At 41.2% G+C, this 18,548-nt stretch overlaps 1 protein-coding gene across 1 annotated transcript in view; it reads right to left on the bottom strand.

Moving 5' to 3' along the window:
• Nucleotides 1-6,096: 6,096 nt before the first annotated feature.
• SLC12A4 (solute carrier family 12 member 4) overlaps nucleotides 6,097-18,548 on the bottom strand; it is a 75,368-nt gene continuing 62,916 nt past the window's right edge. The window contains exons 17-24 of the mRNA XM_084644822.1: nucleotides 18,121-18,289; nucleotides 17,132-17,327; nucleotides 16,554-16,723; nucleotides 14,572-14,703; nucleotides 14,377-14,484; nucleotides 13,379-13,563; nucleotides 9,505-9,638; nucleotides 6,097-7,688 (exon numbers count right to left, since the gene is read on the bottom strand). Coding sequence (XP_084500948.1) covers nucleotides 7,597-7,688; nucleotides 9,505-9,638; nucleotides 13,379-13,563; nucleotides 14,377-14,484; nucleotides 14,572-14,703; nucleotides 16,554-16,723; nucleotides 17,132-17,327; nucleotides 18,121-18,289 — 1,186 coding nt within the window. The 3' untranslated portion in view covers nucleotides 6,097-7,596. The remainder of the gene's footprint in view (nucleotides 7,689-9,504; nucleotides 9,639-13,378; nucleotides 13,564-14,376; nucleotides 14,485-14,571; nucleotides 14,704-16,553; nucleotides 16,724-17,131; nucleotides 17,328-18,120; nucleotides 18,290-18,548) is intronic.

Genomic DNA, 18,548 nt, shown 5'->3' with positions numbered 1-18,548 from the left:
CATGCAAATACTGACTATAGGCCTGCAGGAAGAAAACCTGGGTAAAGGGAATACTAGGCACAAGGAGAAACACACAGCCTTTAAAATCTAATATTGCATTTTAGATGGACAAAACCAGAATGGATAGGTGGCCATGCGCAACTGAGAACTCTTGAGCTGTAGCCATAGCAGTGTCCTTACAGATTGAAAGACTCGGGCCCAGGGGGAATTTAGGTTCCTAACTTCAATTAAAATCCTGTATTAATGGAAGTTAGGAGCCTGAATACCTTTGAGGACCTCAGCATAGAGAAGAACAAATGCATGGGAGTTACACAGCTAAATCTGCCTATTGTATTAATTTAGGTGGAATATATGGGCTCAGAGAGTCAAAGGTGTTAACATAAGCCAGTCACTGTCCAACATTAAATAGTTTTCAACCAGGTTCGGGTTTGGTTATACAGAGACTTCAGCCTGCTTAGTACCATGGCAAATGTCTGCAAAACCTTTTACTAAAGATGCAGAAAAGAAGGAAAAACGGTTCAAGCATTTGAAATGTAAAGTATTAAATAAGTCTTTTATTTTATCAACACCCTTTATTCCCTTTCTCTCCAGCTAGTGGGTGAGGGGGTTTATAAGGCAAAATCCCTTGTTTGACAGTCTTTTAGATGGTATTTTACAACTGTTTTACAGCAATGTTGTAAAAATATATAGTTTTGGTCAGCTAAGCCAGACACAGAAGGAAAAAAAGAGAGAGATGGGAAAGAGGAGAAATAAGGGGGGAGTAGGTCTCACGTCCCAGGTGGTCCCACGAGTCAGCCAGAGCCAGTGGAGGTGACAATATCATCTGGGTCCCTCTTTCTGGCCCGGCTAGAACAGCTCTCAGGATCCGATGACAAAGATCCAGCAGTGTTACAATGGATCCCAGCTTCTTTCACTCAGTAATTGTTGCACTCATGCTTCTCCCCCTGATTTTCAAGTATTTTAAGGACCCCCAAAGGAAGAGATGGGCAGAACAGTCCATCCTCTCATTATTTTATCCACTAATTAAGCCTAATTTCTGATACATCGATTTTGATGCATTGATTTCCAGTCCCACACTCCCTCTTGTTTACCAGGCATGACACATTCCTTGAATTACATCAGTAGGCTTTTCTATTTAGACTAATTCAGTCAGTCTCTCCTTTGCACCTTTTCCCATCAACATTTACCGTTACAGGTTATTGTGACACTTCATAAACTTTCTGAAAGTTGAGCTAACAATTAAGGTAAATATGAAGATCGAATTGCAGCAACATACCATAGGGAATAGGACAAAGGAAGGGTAGAAGAAAGTGCTCATTTGATTTGTATTTTAAATATTCATTTTGGTTTGCTAGCTCAGCTGTCCACTCCTTTACGTTGGGAAATGACCTACATTAATGCAGACAAGTTGTCAAGAATGGTAATGAATGGAACAGCACCTAACACACCTTTTATGAAAGGTAGTGGTTAAGCCATTCTGGCAAGACAAGAGTTGTGCTGGTTTAAAGTCTCCAGACAATAAACAGGGCCATGCTTTACCCCTGGTACATCTGGCCTCTGAGGAAGTACATTGTGCTTGTCCTTGAAAGAGAAAAGCAGCCTGGCCCACAAAGCATTTTATTATGGGAAATGCTTATGTGGATTCTCAGGTGAAAGCAGATGAAAGGGACCCATGGAAAAATACATTCAGCCTTGAATATTGCCAGCTTATTATGAGGCAGTGTAGTTACATATTTTATTTAGCTCTTTAATGTTTCTCTGCCCTTTCCCCCCCCCCCCTTTTTTTGAGCTCTGGTAACTGCTGTTTTCCATCTGAGAACCAAATTGAGGGTTTAACTAGTAAAATATGAAACTGAAAGCAGAGCATGCTTTTGTTATAAATTCAGAAAATTGTTTCAAATAAGGAGACATTTGACAGATACCCTGCGTATTCAGTTACATAAAGAGGGCTGTGTCATTTTTGCAAAGTGCTACATTTAAGTCACTTATTATTCTCATTAAGTCTTTAAATTAACGTTTGTATAACTGTTTCCAGGCCCAATAGTTCTTGCGACCGAGCAGTATATTCTGATGCTGTCTGTCAAACCTTCAGGGAAAAGTTGATCTGTAGCCTGCCTTAAGGCAGTCATCCAACAGCATTTTGAAGTCCTGCCAGATGATGGCCCATTTCTGTTCTCAGTCATACAAAAATAACTTATAAGTAGGCAAACCAGCTGAGAATATACACATCAAGACATCCTCATGCAAAGCTACTTTTGGGTGTTCAAACCTTTATTTATTTAAAGTTTTTCATTTCCACACTCCTGGGTGTAGTGTCTGCTGGTGGCTGACACTGAAAAGAAATACCTAAAGGTGGATACTGAGAGAGCCCATTCCTGAAGCCCAGTTGGCCCAGCTGAAAAGCAAGAAATGTTATGAGGGGGCATGGTTTTGTGAGATTTCCTGCATGAAGTCTGGATTTTTATCTAAGCCTCTAGACTCTGCAACATGAAGGAATTGATCTAAGCTCCCAGAGCATCAGTTTGCCCATCCTATTCCAATTAATCAAATCTCTACCATATAAAATGTCAGGGGCTCCCTAGCGTACTTGCTCAACATGCCCTCCTAACTATATTTAAGCCACATACTTGACCAAGTTGTTAACATGCCATCATTCCACCGGCAATGGGATGGACAGCTTGCAGCACTAATATGACTATGCAATACCATTTGTTGCAATACCGCCAGATTAATGATAACGGTGGGACCCACCCTTGGCTGCTACCCTCTGACCCATTGCTTCCAGGGTGTGCCAGACTTTGACTTCCATCTGTCCTACAAAAAAAGGGAGGCACGAAATGGATGATGTCAGAGAACAGCCTAACCCCAAAAGTAAATGGGCCAGCTCTCTTTGCACTTTGTGTTGAGCAAATGGAACACAACACCCCAGTTGTTGGAGCAGAGGTGGGCAAACTACGGCCCATGGGCCACATCCGGCCCGTGGGACTGTCCTGCCCAGCCCTTGAGCTCCTGGCCAGGAGGCTAGTCCCCGTCCCGCCCCCTCTGTCCACCCTTCCCCGCAGCCTCAGCTTGCCGCGCCACCAGTGAGGGAGGGGGCTGCACGGCGGGGGCAGGGGAGAGCAGGGAGGGAGGCTTGCCTGCAGCCCCAGGGGAGCAGATGGGCGGTGCCGGTGGTGGGAGCGCGGCAAACGCGGGCAGGGGGCTCAGGAGGAGCACTGGGCGGCCACACAACCGGCCGGAGAGAAGCGGCACTTTGAAGGGGAAACCGTCGTTTCTCTCCGCCTGCCCCTGCTCCTCCTGCGTCCTCTGCCCATGTTGCAGGGCCGCATTCCAAAAGGGGCTGGGGGGTGGGGGGGATGGATAGGGTTGGGAGCCCGGGGGGCCTGGGTGTGGATGGGGTCAGGGCAGTCAGGGAGCTGGGGTCCCAGGAGGGGGCGATCAGGGGACAAGGAGTGGGGGGGTCGGGAGTTCTGAGGGGGGGCAATCAAGGGGCAGGAAGTGTGACAGGGTGGATAGGGTTAGGGTTTGGAGCGGCACAGCCTTCCCTACCCGGCCCTCCATACAGTTTTGGAACCCTGATGTGGCCCTCAGGCTGAAAAGTTTGCCCACCCCTCTGTTAGAGGCTGGAGCCTGCGATGTGAGAGGCTATAGGGAGAGATTGTCTTCAGGCCTGTCACCTGCCATGTTGTGTTGTAACAACTGCTGGGGCCTGCCATGACCAAAACTCACTGTAGGGGGGCACCTGGTATTTGGAGTAAGGCAGCCGGCATTGTTTCCTCTAAAATTACTGAGCTTTGAATGACATCTTCTTAGCTACTTCCTAGGCCTGCTGTAAGTTTGTGCCCAGTTTTTACAAGAGGATTGTCTTGGAGATTGTTATGCCTTCAGCAAGAGCTGTGCTTGTTGAATACAGAAAACCAACCACTCCCCTGGTTTGAAAGTACAGCTCTGAATTTAACCAAGCATCTTAGCCTTGGCAGTATCTTCCAATAAAACAGTGGCTAAATGATGAGGGTATAATTGCTCCAGAGTAATTTTAATCTGTCGACCTTCAGAGCACACCACAAGGCACTCCTAAACAAACAAATATTGTTAGGATGATGCATGGGGAAATGGGGAACTTGATTTATTTTTGTCTGAATGAGTGGGAGTTTTGTTTCTTTATCTAATTAATTACATGCCAGGTACCTACAGTAAATAACATGAAAAATTCAATAAGAATGGAGCCTCAGCAGTGGTTTATAAACAATCTGAAAAACTGCCTGTTTCTTCAAGTGAACAAAACTCCCAAATGACTGGCACTCTAGTTCCCTCTTGTGGATTTGAGTGTCTAAACTTCAACAGTTTTGCAGCATCTCTCCCACTATAAAAGCTAAGTTTCAATAGCAGAGTCCCACAGTGGTCTTCAAGGAAAATACTGCTCCATTGTGAGTTTCGTAAAAAATGGTGTCTACGAGTGACAGCAGAGATTCTGATGCTTGTAGTGCATTAACATCTCTCTTGTCCCAGGCAGGGGGAGGACGTGCAAATATTGGTATCTTTTCTTTCAAGTGACAGTAAAGATTGCCATTTGCAATTTAAAATGCCATCTCGGCCTATAATATTTACATTTTTGATAAACAATAGTTTGCCCAAAGAAGAAATTTCACCTGTGAGCTTAGTCTTAGCCCCAGACTTATGCTAAATGTTTGTCAGCTTGTTATAAACTGGATCATTGCCAGTGTGAACAAGTTTTGTGCATCTCCCCCATTACTGATGGTCTTGTAAACATGATCTGATGTGAACCCATTACATTAAAGTTAAAACACAACACACAGGAGAAACATGAATAAGTGCAAGCTTTCTGCTTGAAAGAGAAATCTGGGTAGCTTAGGAAGGGAATGGAAATACCCATTCAGTTCCTCAACAAGCAGCAGCAAAGATGATTCAACTAGATTATACCTTTTTGCTTTGAATGTTTTCCTGTTCTGCCTGTTCCACTCCATCTCTCCCACAAGTTTGCACTGGACTTCTGCCCCCCCCCCCCTTACATCCAATAGGAGAGGCTGAGAGATTTGGGGAGGCGGGACTAAAAAAAATTAGAGTAAACACTTTTGAACCCCCTATAGTAATGGTTCTCAATTATCCATAACATTTACTAAATAGCAATGACCAGACCCAATTTTGTGTTTGCTGTCTGTATATTCCTTAGAAGTCTTTTTTCTTTTTTTTCTTTTTTTTTGGGGGGGGGGGATGCTTTGCTCTTCCACAACATCATTCATGGGAGGATTGCTTTACAAACGTTACTGTGCACTTCACATGCTCTACCTTTTCAACTTGTTCTAAAACAAAGAGTAAAAATGATTCATGCTGCCAGAGCCTGGGCTCCAGTAGAGTTAGCCGTTTAAGCAAAAAATCAGTTCTCCAGTACAGAGCAAGCCCCAGCGTCCTTAATTGTGCCAGTACTCTTCAAAACTCCATCCCACCCCAGACATATTTCACTGGGAGGGACCCGTGTCCTTTTCCTGAAAGGGAGCACTTCCTTAGACTAGGGTGTGAATTGTCTTAGTGGACATTGCTCCTTGGAGGGTTGAGAAGGGGGAGAGAACAAACATGGAAATGTGAAGAGCGGTTCAATGTAGTACCCACCCGTCAGTGACTTGACATGCTGGATTGTTTTGCCAGAGTTCTGGCATACACACACCGATTACATCCGGGATACACTGACAGAAGTGGAAAGAGCAGGAGTGCTTGCAACAGGAAGAGGAGATCAGACAACCAGAATATTTGATATAATTCCATAAGGATACCTCTGTGCCCACACTGGGTAAGACATCTCTATCCACCCCAGGTTATACAATTCTCACTGTGCTCCACACCATGGCAACCCCAATATACACAGGGATAGAGATCAGCATCTCCTAATTAAAAAAAAAAATCACAGCCCCTGCTATTTCACTAAAGGATACTTTTGTACAGCATTAATTGTAACCATCCAGTAAAAACACCTCGGTGTCATTATGACCAAGTCAAAGAAATATTTGCATAATGTGAAGTGGCACATTATCTTTCTACAACAGAAGAAGAGGGGAAGGAAAGAAGTTAGAGGGTCACACATTTGGAAACTAGTAAGTGTTTAATACAATGTATCATCAGTCTGTGGAACTCACTGCTACTAGAAATCAAAACATTTATATGATTATATCAACTGCTATCCTAGACAGAATTAAAAAATGTATCAAGTGTATCAACCCTAATGCTTCAGTATATGCCAACCACTAACAGTTAAGGTGAAGAGAAAGTCCCTCCTGTTCCTCCCATAAATATGTTAGCGCACAGTTATCTATTATGGGGTAATATATACCAGGCAATGTCAGACAAGACTTTGGCTGGGGTGTCAGTTCTTATGTTCCTTTAACAGTTAGCAGTCTATACAGCTGTAGTTGAACAATCCCAATTCCATACAATAGAGAGAGTGGGGTGTGCATACAGCATATAGAACTCCACATTGTTTAATAATTAAGTGTATGCAACATTTTATTGAAAAAATATGATCCTTCTGTACAGTAAGTATAATTTAATGGGCTTGGTAAAAGACAAGCCTACAAAAAAGCAGCTCCTGCCCTTGTGCAGGTGCAATCCATCGCTGTGTGCAATGCAGCACCTCTATTTCCATGTACTGGATTCTCAGTATACTCAGAATCATACAATGATGGGCCGGAGGAATTTAAAATGGAGAAGAACTGCACAGGACTTCTCTTCAATCCGCTGATGGTTTGAAATTGATTTAAGAAACCTCTCTGTGAAACTCCTAGACTATTTGCATCTGTGTTTCCAATGTTTCTAACAAATAAATATAAAAATAAATAGGGACCTGCCTCCTCCAGAAGTCTCAGAAGCTACACACTGTTTGTAGCAATCTACATACATAATCAACTATATCAACATAATTTATTTAAATCTATAAATGTATTAAAGTATAAATTCTTATCCAATACTCGAACTGTAGTTCTGGAAACGAACCCACAAAACTGTAGCTTTGTCAGTCAGTTCTTACAACTTCGTGTTTTGTTTAGAAAATGCATTATAGCTGAACTTCAAAAGAAACTAGCTGCTATATAATGTAGTCCTATCCCCATAAACAAATATAAAAGCTTTTAAAATCTTGTTACAGTAACTGACTTTCGAGCCCTAACTTTATACACAGTTTCTAAAAACACTGCATGTTAGCACTGTTTTCTAAAAATAGGTTTAGTGTTAAAACTACATTCACAAATGCCAGAGTATCAAAGCAGAAGCCGAATAATATTGTAGATTCATGATTCACTTGTGTTGCCAGTTGGATGGTGTAGTACTGCAATACAAAAGATATGTATGTAGCAACTGGAGTGTCACTTGACAGAAAACCAATGGAATCAGTACTAAGATCTACGGCATAGTGTAAAGGTTGGTGAGAAAAGTCTAGTAGTCATTCAGGAGACTGGGTGGATGATGGAAAGTCTGTGTTTGTTTGAGGGAAGGAGGAGAGAGAGAACCTATTTTCTTCTCCATTTACAACTGGAATGTCCTTTGTCATCAAGAAGGTAAATGTGCGATGGGGCAGAAAGCCATATTAAATCAAGAGTAAATGGTGATGACTTCACGACCACCTCCTCTAACAAGTAATACTCTCTCCAAGCCCTCTGTCAAAACTTCCAGGAATTCCATATCTGTATCAGTGAAGTCAAGGACAAAAGATATTTTATAACTTAAATGTAGACACTGAGTCACTAGTGTCCTTTTTACTGAACAGTAATACAATAGCAATAAGCCTAATACATTGAGTGCAACTAAAAATCTTGAGCAATTTCTTCAAACAATCCTCCTAGATTTCTTAAAAATAAATTTATTTGTATGTCAGCTGCAACCTTGGGAGATTGAGTTCTTCTCAATAGTATGGGCAAACTTTTTAAAGAACTAGTAGAGTTGTAGAGTTTAAGTTTCTTATATTGATATAAACATTCCATATTCATGGCTCAATATACTTTGTAAATGTTTATGCTTTGAAACCAAATGAAAGGCCAAATTACATTTTAGCAGTAAATTAATTTATTGCAATTTGACTGAATCTGACAGATCTGCGTTGTCTTTGTGGACCAATATAGCATCAAGCACAAGATGTATGGGATGCCTCAGCCATATTTTGAGTCATGTTTCATCCACATTCTAAATGTTTTTCAAACACTGCTCCCTTCAAACTGGGTCTATAACAGGGCAGGAGTGGACAGTTGTCCACCATGAGATTTTAATCTAAGCCAAACTGTAGGGGGAGCTAGGGAAAGCAGAGGGACAGCTGATTCACAGACAGTATACTACCGAGAAATTTCTACCAAGCTGCATCTATTCCTTAAGCTGTGAGCAATAGGAAGCTATTTTAGTGTCTCACAAAAACTCAACATTTTCCCTGCTTTAGCAACATACCTGAAGCCACAAAACGTCATATATTACCCAAGCCACTTCCTAGGGAGGATGTCCATACTGGCTCCTAGGAACACGCTCTCAACCTCTCTGAAAATGTGAACCTCCCTGGAAGTGCATCTTACGCCTTGTCTTCACTGCCACTTTACAGCACTGCAACTTTCTCACTCAGGGGTGTGAAAAAACACCCCCTGAGCACTGCAAGTTTCAGCACTGTAAAGTGGTAGTGTAGACAGTGCACCAGTGCTGGGAGCTGCGCTCCTACTGCCGGTAGCTACTCCCCTGGTGGGGGTAGGGTTTTTATAGAGCTCTCTCCCAATGCTGGTGCCTCAACTACACAGACACGTTAAAGCAACGCTTTAACATTGCTAGTGAAGACATACTTTTACTCACCCCTACAGATTCACAGACTGGCTAGATTTCAGTTGTTATGAAATTACAAACCTAGGGCCAAACAGATGATAGATTTGAAGTTACCATGTCAGAAGTAGATCATTTGTTAGTTTAATTATACTAAATGCCTCTTTAGAATCCATTCAGGAAGCGTTAACCCTTTTCCCCCACTCTCCTTCTTGATTTTTGTGTAAAGGAATTCATTCTTAGTAACTGCTTCAGCGTACAATAAGAAAAAGGTAGCTACTATTCCTTGAAAGAGCAAAACATCATTTCCACGTGAAGTAATGTCAGATTGTTTAGCCTTATTCTGCAGGAGGCAAAACTCCTGCTACTGAATTTCCTTACCGTTGACAAAGCTTATGAAGGCAAGCCCATCAGAGAAAATGAAACTAATAAAGGAGTGTAGACAAGACAGGTCAGGCCCTATGACAGGTGACGTTAGCAAAGCATCCTGGGTACAAAACAGGAGAGTGGCAAGAGCAGACGTGACTTTCCCTTAAAAGTATTTACTGTATCTCAACAACCATGATTTACTACTTTCATACACAAATAGAACACTAAGTTACACTTATTTCGGTTTAAATAAATATCTTTGATAGGCAAAGTATAAAACCTGGTTAGATAGAGAGATGCATATTTTGAGTATCGCCTTGGCTTTCCTTCAAAGGATACAGTTTTCATCACCATCTATGTTCTTTGGAGGGCCAGGCATGTTGAGAAGAACAAGTCTGGCATCATGAGATCTATTTACAATTACTTCATTTAACTTCACTGCAGTGTGCATTCTTCTGACATTTGACTGGTTCCTGTTGAAGAATCACATGTTTACTATTAGAAAAAAACTGTAAAACTGAACTGGAAAAAAAATCACTAGAAAAATACCTTATAATGATCATATCTACAAAATGCTATTTAAAATGTCACCTAATCAAACATGCACATTTTTTCCAGATTTTATTTTAAAGGTACAGAGTTATTTGTACCTCTACATGTTTGGAGTTAATACTATTCCACTAGTTTTTGTGATCTGTGTTCTGAAGGCATCATTTAACTTATTTCCCATTCCACTGCTGTCCTTGGTCTCTCCTAAGCAGCTATTGCCAGATTGCATGAGATAAGAAATTCACCTTAAGATCACCAATACAAATATAAACTCTATTGCACTGAGGGCCTCATCTACTTACTCATTGATGGCAATGGTAGGAGTCTCATTGACTTCAAGGGGCTTGGGATCAGGCCCAAACTGAGTAAGACATGGGCTGGAGTGGATGGTTATTGACTATTAAAAGTGGAAAATACCACGGTCATCCACTGTGACCTCAGATTAGAGTTGAGCTAGAATTCTTGAAGTGAGTGTCACAGTCAACGACTTGTAACAACGTAAGGAGCATTCCACCAAACCAGCAGGGCTTTCAAGCAGGGCCTTATGCTCCTACAGCAAGGGATAAATCACTAGCCCTATGCATCCGCCCAAGGGGAATAAGGCACCGCCCCCTTCCTCACTTGCATGGGCCACCCATGACTTGAGTATCAGTGCAGAAAGGAAAGCAGGCTCTACAGAGCCATTACTGCTCCCTTGCACAGATGTCTCTGCTCCTGCCAATGCGCCAATCAGCAAAGCCAGCAGCGCAGGTGTGGTACATTGTGCTGAGTGTAAGCCTGGCAGAGTTTACTTCTGGTCCTTGGGTAGCATAACTACATGCGGCCTCTTTCTCAGGGCACATTGCAAAACAATAGCCCAGATCACGCTGACCAAAAATCCCCCACTCAACACACTAAAGTACAGAAAAAATCCTCAACTCTGAGACTTCCATGTCTCACAGATAACTCCAGAATAGGGTGACAGCAACACCAGCCCACATTTCTAAGAAGTGCACCTGTGTTTTTTGAGCTGCAAAACACTCATATCCTCACAAAAAGCGTCCAGGCTTTATTACACTGAAAATATGATCACATCAAACCAATCCATGCTGAATAAGAACTGGAGAGTCAGGGAGTCATTTTTAGGCAGAAGATGTCTCCTTCCAATACGAAATTAACTACTACTGTGGTTAATAAGGGCTAAAAAGGGAGAACAAAACAAAAGACAGACAGACAGATGCAGACCTAAAGGAAAAATCAATTATCCTTTGCAACTTGGATAATGATTTCTTTATTACTATTGATGCTTTTCAGTCAAAACCAGATATTTTAGGGAAAGGGGTTAGATAAGAACCCATTTTACATGCTACAAATTATGGTAACAGGCCTTACTGAACTCATTTCTTTTCTGGAGGCTTTTTTGTTTTTGAAGTCAGTTTAATTTTAGCTTTTGTCTTGTGATGATTTATGGGGCTGCATGTTCATTGACATTTCGTAAAGGAATAAACTTCCCAAAACATTCAGGAAGTGGCAGATACACTGAGATGACTCATTTACACCACCTTACCAAGAGACAGTGCTGCTGCAGAGAACTATTTAGGGGCAAGATTTACAACAGGGTTCAACTTGCCCCATTTGGAATACTTTCCTTGTGATGTCATGCTATGGGCGCAGGTTTTATTGAAAAAGTGAGCACAGCCTCTGCCTCTTCCATGTCAGAAACAGAAACGTCACCGACAAGGGAGGTAGGACATCATTGTACTACAACAATGGGAGATGACGAAGGAATTGTTATTTTTGTATTTGGAAGAGATCCAAAGAGACAAAAATAAAATTTCAAGGTGACCCTTAAAACTGGCATCTATCCAGAGAGCTGAGAAAATGCCATTAATTGTGGTGTAGGCATATAAGGAATGGTTCACCCAGCCTCCAGGAGAGACAATGAACAGTGTGATTCCTCTGTTATATGAGCAGCCAATGAGAGTTTGGTCTGAGGATGTACAGCTTCTGATTGTGTTGACACCTTTCCCTCTAATTGATGTGTAGACATTTGGGCTGGGGTTGGAGCCCTAGTTCTGGGACCCTGCAAGGGTGGAGGGACCCAGAGCTTGGGCTCCAGCCCAAGCCCGAACATCTATAGAGCAATTTTTAGCCCCGCAGCCCAACCCCTGCAAGCCCAAGTCAGCTGACCCAGTCCAGTCACAGCCATGCCGCAGGGCTTTTACTCCTGTGTTGATGTACCCTTAGGGACAACTACTCTCCCCAGCTGGGCACTAACAATCTGTGAGAGGTTGGGAGGGGAAAGGCAAGAAAGAGGAATCGCACCACTCCCACAAGTTACTGAGCCAGCCCAGAGCCTGCTGCTGCAGCCTATGACCTTCGTGTCCTCTCAGCAGTTGGGGTATAAAGGACTGGAGGATCCAATGAGCTGCAGTTCTTCCAGACCAGCACAGCCTGCTACAATCCCCATTTGTGCCCCGTTGTGCAGGAAGCCCTGGTGGACCTGATGTTCCTTTGGGGACAGGATTGGGGGCACGTGTAGACAGAACTGGACTTGAAAAGAATCTCATTTCAAGCTGCTATGCAAGCTATTGCAAACAATGGAGAGTAAAAACATTCAAACGATGGTAAAAGCACTTTGACCGTGTCTTTTGCATATCATATTTAAGCTTGTGACAAAACTACAAAGAGCTAGAGAAGTTCAAGTCAGCACTGTCCTGAATTTCTGTCCTGTACGACAGGCTGAACTTTGGATTTCCCACCATCTGATATTGTGTCCCAACAATAACACACACCCTTTGATCACCCACACGGCGGTATGCCATTCTTGAAAACACAATTAAATGCTCAAACCTGAAGTTGTTTTTCCCTGAGTCAGTCCTGGTTAGACAGAGTAACTCTTGCAGACTTTGCTTTATGCTATTTCTAAGATACCTATCGCCCTAAGAATTAAGGACCCAATCTTGCACCCTTTAAAGACAATGGCAAGTTTCCCCTCAACTTCAAGCATGCGGGATCAGGCCCATTGTACAGCATCACATGTAGGCTAATAATGTCATTCCTTTTCATCTAGGGAGAATTCTTGATCTTCTCATTCCCATCCACAGAAAAGCATTTTTAAACAATTAGCAAAAAAACTTACAGGTTTTCCCACTCTCTGAAAGCATGAAAGGGAGGTAAGAGTACATCAGTTTAAATTTAAACACAAACACAGAATTTCTATGGCTTTTTAACAGTAAAATATACTAGAATTACCTATACCAATGAATAGGAATTTCAAACACTCAGGAATTCTCACTGAGTTACTTAGCAGTAAGTGATATGATCATCTGCCAATAAACTAGTTCTGGATGGTTCAGATACACACATATTACAGAAGGGATTACAGACAATTCTTCCGTATTATAAGAAGCCACAACTTAAGGGCCAATTCTAAAACTTTGGGGATACTTTTTAGTATTCATAGCCACATCCCACCTTTAATCTTAGGGTGACTAACTCTGCTGACTTTCCACTATTAAAGTCTCTAATGTTTAAATGCAAGAGAGACCTGAGCAGTACTAAATCATTTTTGTTTTAAAAGGAAGTCAAGTTGTTTTGTCATTAGGGATGGCATACAGTGGACAGCAGCACAACCGGACTTTAACCCAAAGTGGTCTGAGATATCGGCCCCAATGAGACTCACGGTTTAATACTGATCAGTTCTCTGAAGTTTTCCACTGCAGTGTTCCGGTTCCGTTTTTCAGAGTCACATTTCTCTTTTGTCCATGTCATCTGAATTTTATCAGGTACTGTCTCCCCCTCATCTTCTTCATCCGAGTACAGGCTTTCCAGCCGTATTATAGAGTGTCTGTCCTTTACCAGCTGGGCCTGAGAAGTGTTTAAATGGCAAGCTGAGTTCTACTTTCACAGGTTAATTTTATCTTTTCTGGATCCCTTTCACCAATTAAATAGCTCTCATTTCATTGTACTCTTCACCTGTGTTCAGGAGAGGAGCCAGAGCAGTTCACTAACACAAAGAGCAAAGAGGGTTATGGTGAATATGAGTCAACCAAAATTTGGACCAGTTGGGGTGTCTCTATACAGAGAAAGAGAGAACTTGACATCGTAAGGTAGTATGGAACCTGGCAGCCCAGACTGACCCCAAGCTGATGAAAACTGTTCTGCTCAGATGGAACAGGATGATACAAATTGAACAGCTTTGGTGGCCAAGTGAACTAGTTGCCTAGTTCTACCAGAATCCAAGACACGACATAAACCCACACTAGCAAAACAGGACGTGTCATGAAATGGGACAAACCCAGGATATCGCATGTACCGGAAACTCTTGAGACTTTCAAGAAACCTCCTGAGACTTACATTCTGAACTAACTGGACACCACATAATCATACAGGGAAATGCACAAAAGGCTTTTTACAGGTTACGTGACCGCCATGCATTCTTTCCTAGGACAAAGCATTTCTAGCATGGCTCCATGGCAAGATGTTAACCAATAGGAATAAACCTAGTTTTCAGACATAGCAACTGAAAAGGCTACACTGAATGTTCGTTTTCTTCAAGATGTGGGAGATGTCTGTATTAATTCATGGAAGTTTTACTATGCTATATGAAGGATATGAAATGGTGCTAGGAACAGCGCTTGGATTCATCCACCTTAGCTTTTTCTATAGTGAATGACATACCTCCCTTTCCCTTTCTGTTTTGGTCAGTCTCATTTGCCTCAGCATCTGAGATCTCTGCTCCATCATTAGGGTCCGCTCATAGGTATAAGCTGAAATATCACTGTTTTGCTGCAGAAATAAGAAAAATATTCTTCTTTGTAATCAAATAATTTACTAGCATTCAAACCTTAAGGAGAAATAGAATCAATCCCTTACCATTTCTACAACTTCCACCTCTGCCTCTATTCGTAGGTGATAAAGGAAAGTAGCCAGGTCCTTCTTCATCTGAATGCTGTTGTCATCCATCTGAGCTACTGTGAAAATTCTCATTTTACACTTTCTCCAGACCTATGGGGGAAAATACAAGTTCTCAAAACATGTGAACCAGCAACTTCTTTTCTACACAAAACAGAACTGTAATAAATATAGCATCCTTGTTTTTCAGCAGAGTTACTGTACTGGGCTCTGTGGATTTTTTTTTTAAACACATCCATACTATTGACTTTCCCATCAGAGCAATCAAGCATAGTTTAGGAGCACTGCTGATGCATTGTGTTGACAAACTGAGATGATTATCAAGCATGACTTTAACAAACAGGGTTAATGAGCCATTAATGCAAGGCAGGCCCTAAATTTGTATCCAGCCTCTCTTTTGGCTTAAAGATAACAAAGAAAAGCCATATGAGGCCAGCCCAATGGTCCTATGAACTACAACATAAGAAAAATCCCAGGTAGGTTTTTCACTGCTATGTTTCCCTTGACAAAACCCATGACCTGTTTTTTTGTTTGTTTTTTTGAGGGGGGAGGGGCTACCTCAATAAAACATTATTCATTCACTCTGGTCTGCTGCTGGTGAGACTGCCACAAAATCTTGAAATATTTCATTCTTCCGGGGTGTTTTATGATCTTTATATTCTTTTAAACTTTAAAAGAAACTAAACTTAACACTGATATATTATATGCCAAGGGTTGTGAGATTAATTTTTTTCTTGTATTCTTGTCACGACAAAACCAATCATAGCCATTACATTGGCTGATAAGTGTCCTGGCCACATCAAGTGACCCCACTGGCCAAAGCTGAAGTGGCTCCAGCAGGCCTAATATCTTCCCATCCAGCCTAAAGCCATAATGTAGGAGCCAGCAAGTTACCTGCAGAGGACAAACTGGGAAAAAGTCACCAAAAAAACCAAGGTCAGTGTATTTTAAAATCACAACATTTTGGACACAATGCGCATAAATACTGTCTTATTTTTAAAAGATACTGTACTATTTAAAGACCTTTTCAATCTCCTTATTTTAACCGTCTCTCCTCATGACAGAGAGGTTAGTGGACTCCTTTCACTTAAGGAGACCTAGGTTCCTCCTCTTTGTCTTTAATAACCACCACACTCTGAGTGCTCAAAATTTCTCAAAATAATCAAATTTGATGAAGAAGACTATAGTTTTCATAATTTGGGGTCATTTCTCAACCAGCTGTACTACCAACACTACTGTGGTCCCTCATCTTCATGATCATATTGACTTTGTTAAATTCAGTTTAATTTCTGGTACTACACCCACTTAATACAAATGAATTCTTTCTTTGCTTAAATAGTACACCATCTTCCGAATTAACACTTGCTTCATAACTTGACAGTGTTCCTCTTTTGCATGCATATAATCCAATTATATTGCAATGAAATACATCTAATGTCTAAAATTAAGACACTCGTTAGGTCCTATAGCCCTTAGAATATCAGGGTTGGAAGGGACCCCAGAAGGTCATCTAGTCCAACCCCCTTGTGAACATGGTATCCATAAGCAGTCTGCTGAGTCCTTTATGATACACATCTTATTAAATTTACATAGCTATCAACAGAAGACTGAGCAAGTCTCAAACACAGCTCCAGGAACTCTGCCTTTTCAATGTAGTACCTTTCATTTTTTTTAAAGGTAAAGATTTGTGTGTTTGTATGACCATTCCTGCTATGATCACATAGGAAATATACATTCTGCTAATACAAGAATGCATTGTACATGAGCAGAATGTACATGTGAGTCAAAAAACATTTTTTATAAATATATAATACAAGAAAAAACTTATTGAGAGAACAGTATGAGGATCTTCACTTATTCTTGGCTCACTGTTCCACACCATACACTGATGCATACAAAGCAGTTGGCAGACAAATTTGTTCTCTAGCTCTTTTCATCCTTACTTTATGCTGTTTCAGTAGAAAAGGAAGCAACATCAACATGCCTCCATCATGCACAATCCACCACACATCAATGTTGCCTTCGTTGTAACGCTCATGGTTGCTGGGATAGAAAGACACGTTTTTGGGCACCAACAGAGCCAGATGGGCAGCAGTTGTACAACGCACAGTGTCTGTGGGGAAGGGGAAGAAAGCAAACAGTCACTTTTCTATGGTACTGTAAGAGAAAATGATAGTGGAAAAGGCTATTCAGTGAGCAAGTGCCACTTACCTATAAAATCGCTGCTCACATTAAATATATGTATTTACTCCTTTTGTGTAACTGTGCAACTGTAAAGGCTTTTTAATTGAAAAAATTATAGTGTTTATTAAAAACCATTTGAAATGGCCTATAGACACATATACCTGTCAATGAGTGCCATTATTTTACATTTTACTTTTTTTGTTAATATTCATGCAAATAGTGGGAAAGTGATGCGGAACTTGCAGAATAAATCTGTTCAATCAAAAGTATAGTGTGTGTAGAGTAGTACACAGAACTTGGTTCTGTGTGTCTAACCACATGACATATCACAACTAACCAATAAATGTTTTCCAGGCTCTTGCATCTTCACTTTGTCTCCAGCCATACGGCCATCCCAAAACCACAGTGTTGTGTTTCATGCCACCTAGTCCACAGGACTGTATCAAGTGGGCAATTCCTTCTCGAACCTTGGTGGCTACAACTACTTGACAAAATCCTTTCACTTTCTCAATTTCAATCATGTTCTTAATAGTCTGGAAGATAGGCAAGGGAAAAAAGTTCTCCATTAAAATGAACTCAGGTCCTCTATATCAACTGATTATACTTCTTATGCATGTTCATACTGTAATCTACATATACTCATCAGGGGCAAAAGTTTACTACCCTATTTTGAGTAATGAAGGACAGGAGAATCATATGTAGTATAAGGCTTCATATGCTATAAGCCATTATAACAAGGCTGCAAGATATAAAGAGAACAATAATTTCATCCTTAGCAAAGATATTATCCCAGAGATATATGAATTAGCTTTCCATTTTTAAAGTACTGTCTCCCACCTCTTCAAGAGCTGCTGGGGGGGCAGGGGTGCTGGGAATGTCACGGTATGCTGTTTCTACGCAGATGTAAATGATTAAGCATTAGGAAGGGTGAAAAGGACTTTATAAGTCTTCTACCACTACATCGAATAAGCAAAATACAGCAAATGTGATGGGTTCAGAATAGCTACTGTGATGTTCAGAAAATTACAGAACACATCATCCTTTACGTGAATCAGTCAACATCATGAAACATTAGTTCTCTCAGTTTGGTGACAATGTGTCCTGTTAAATGAGTTAGAGATGTATACACATAAGATCTAGAACATAATGCAGCAGCCATGACTGCACTTAGGCATGTCTTTAAGCACTTTGGGCAACAGGCATACAGTACGCTTGTGTTTAAGAGCTTTGTTTTACTGGGGCCTGCTTTAGTTTCCACAAAATTTAATAAAAATTCACTACAATTGTGTAAAATCATTATTATATGTCAATATTTAAAGCACGCACCTGTTCAGCAGCTTGGGCCTCTCCATAACTCTCCAGGAAATTCCCTTGGATCACTGTCCCTATGATAGTCAAACCTTTGCCAGCTTTCAGCTGAGAAGCAAATGTTAACAGCCTCGGATACTTCACGTGCAAATCTTCATCTAATTTCAGAAGCACCAGCAATTGAGGCCTAGAGGAAAAGAAAAAGCAGTCTGGGTTATTCTTATAAAACTTTTTAAAAAATGTTTGCCTCACTAATTATCTTAATTATGCTTTATCATTAACACTGATACCCACAACAGTGAAGTACTGTCTCTGTACCATATGCCCAGAAGTGCACTACTTGATATTTTATTTCTTTAGACAAAGCAAATTTGGAATACTGTCTGGAGAGTCTTCTTCCATGTGGTTTTGAAGAAAGAATTTTACTAGTCTGAGTGGTCTGCATT

This window comes from Lepidochelys olivacea, assembly GCF_965140295.1.
Source record: "Lepidochelys olivacea isolate rLepOli2 genome assembly, chromosome: 12".
NCBI classification, from domain to species: domain Eukaryota; kingdom Metazoa; phylum Chordata; order Testudines; family Cheloniidae; genus Lepidochelys; species Lepidochelys olivacea.
The sequence above is the reverse complement of the archived record's forward strand: the minus strand, read 5'-3'. Positions and strand labels throughout refer to the sequence as shown.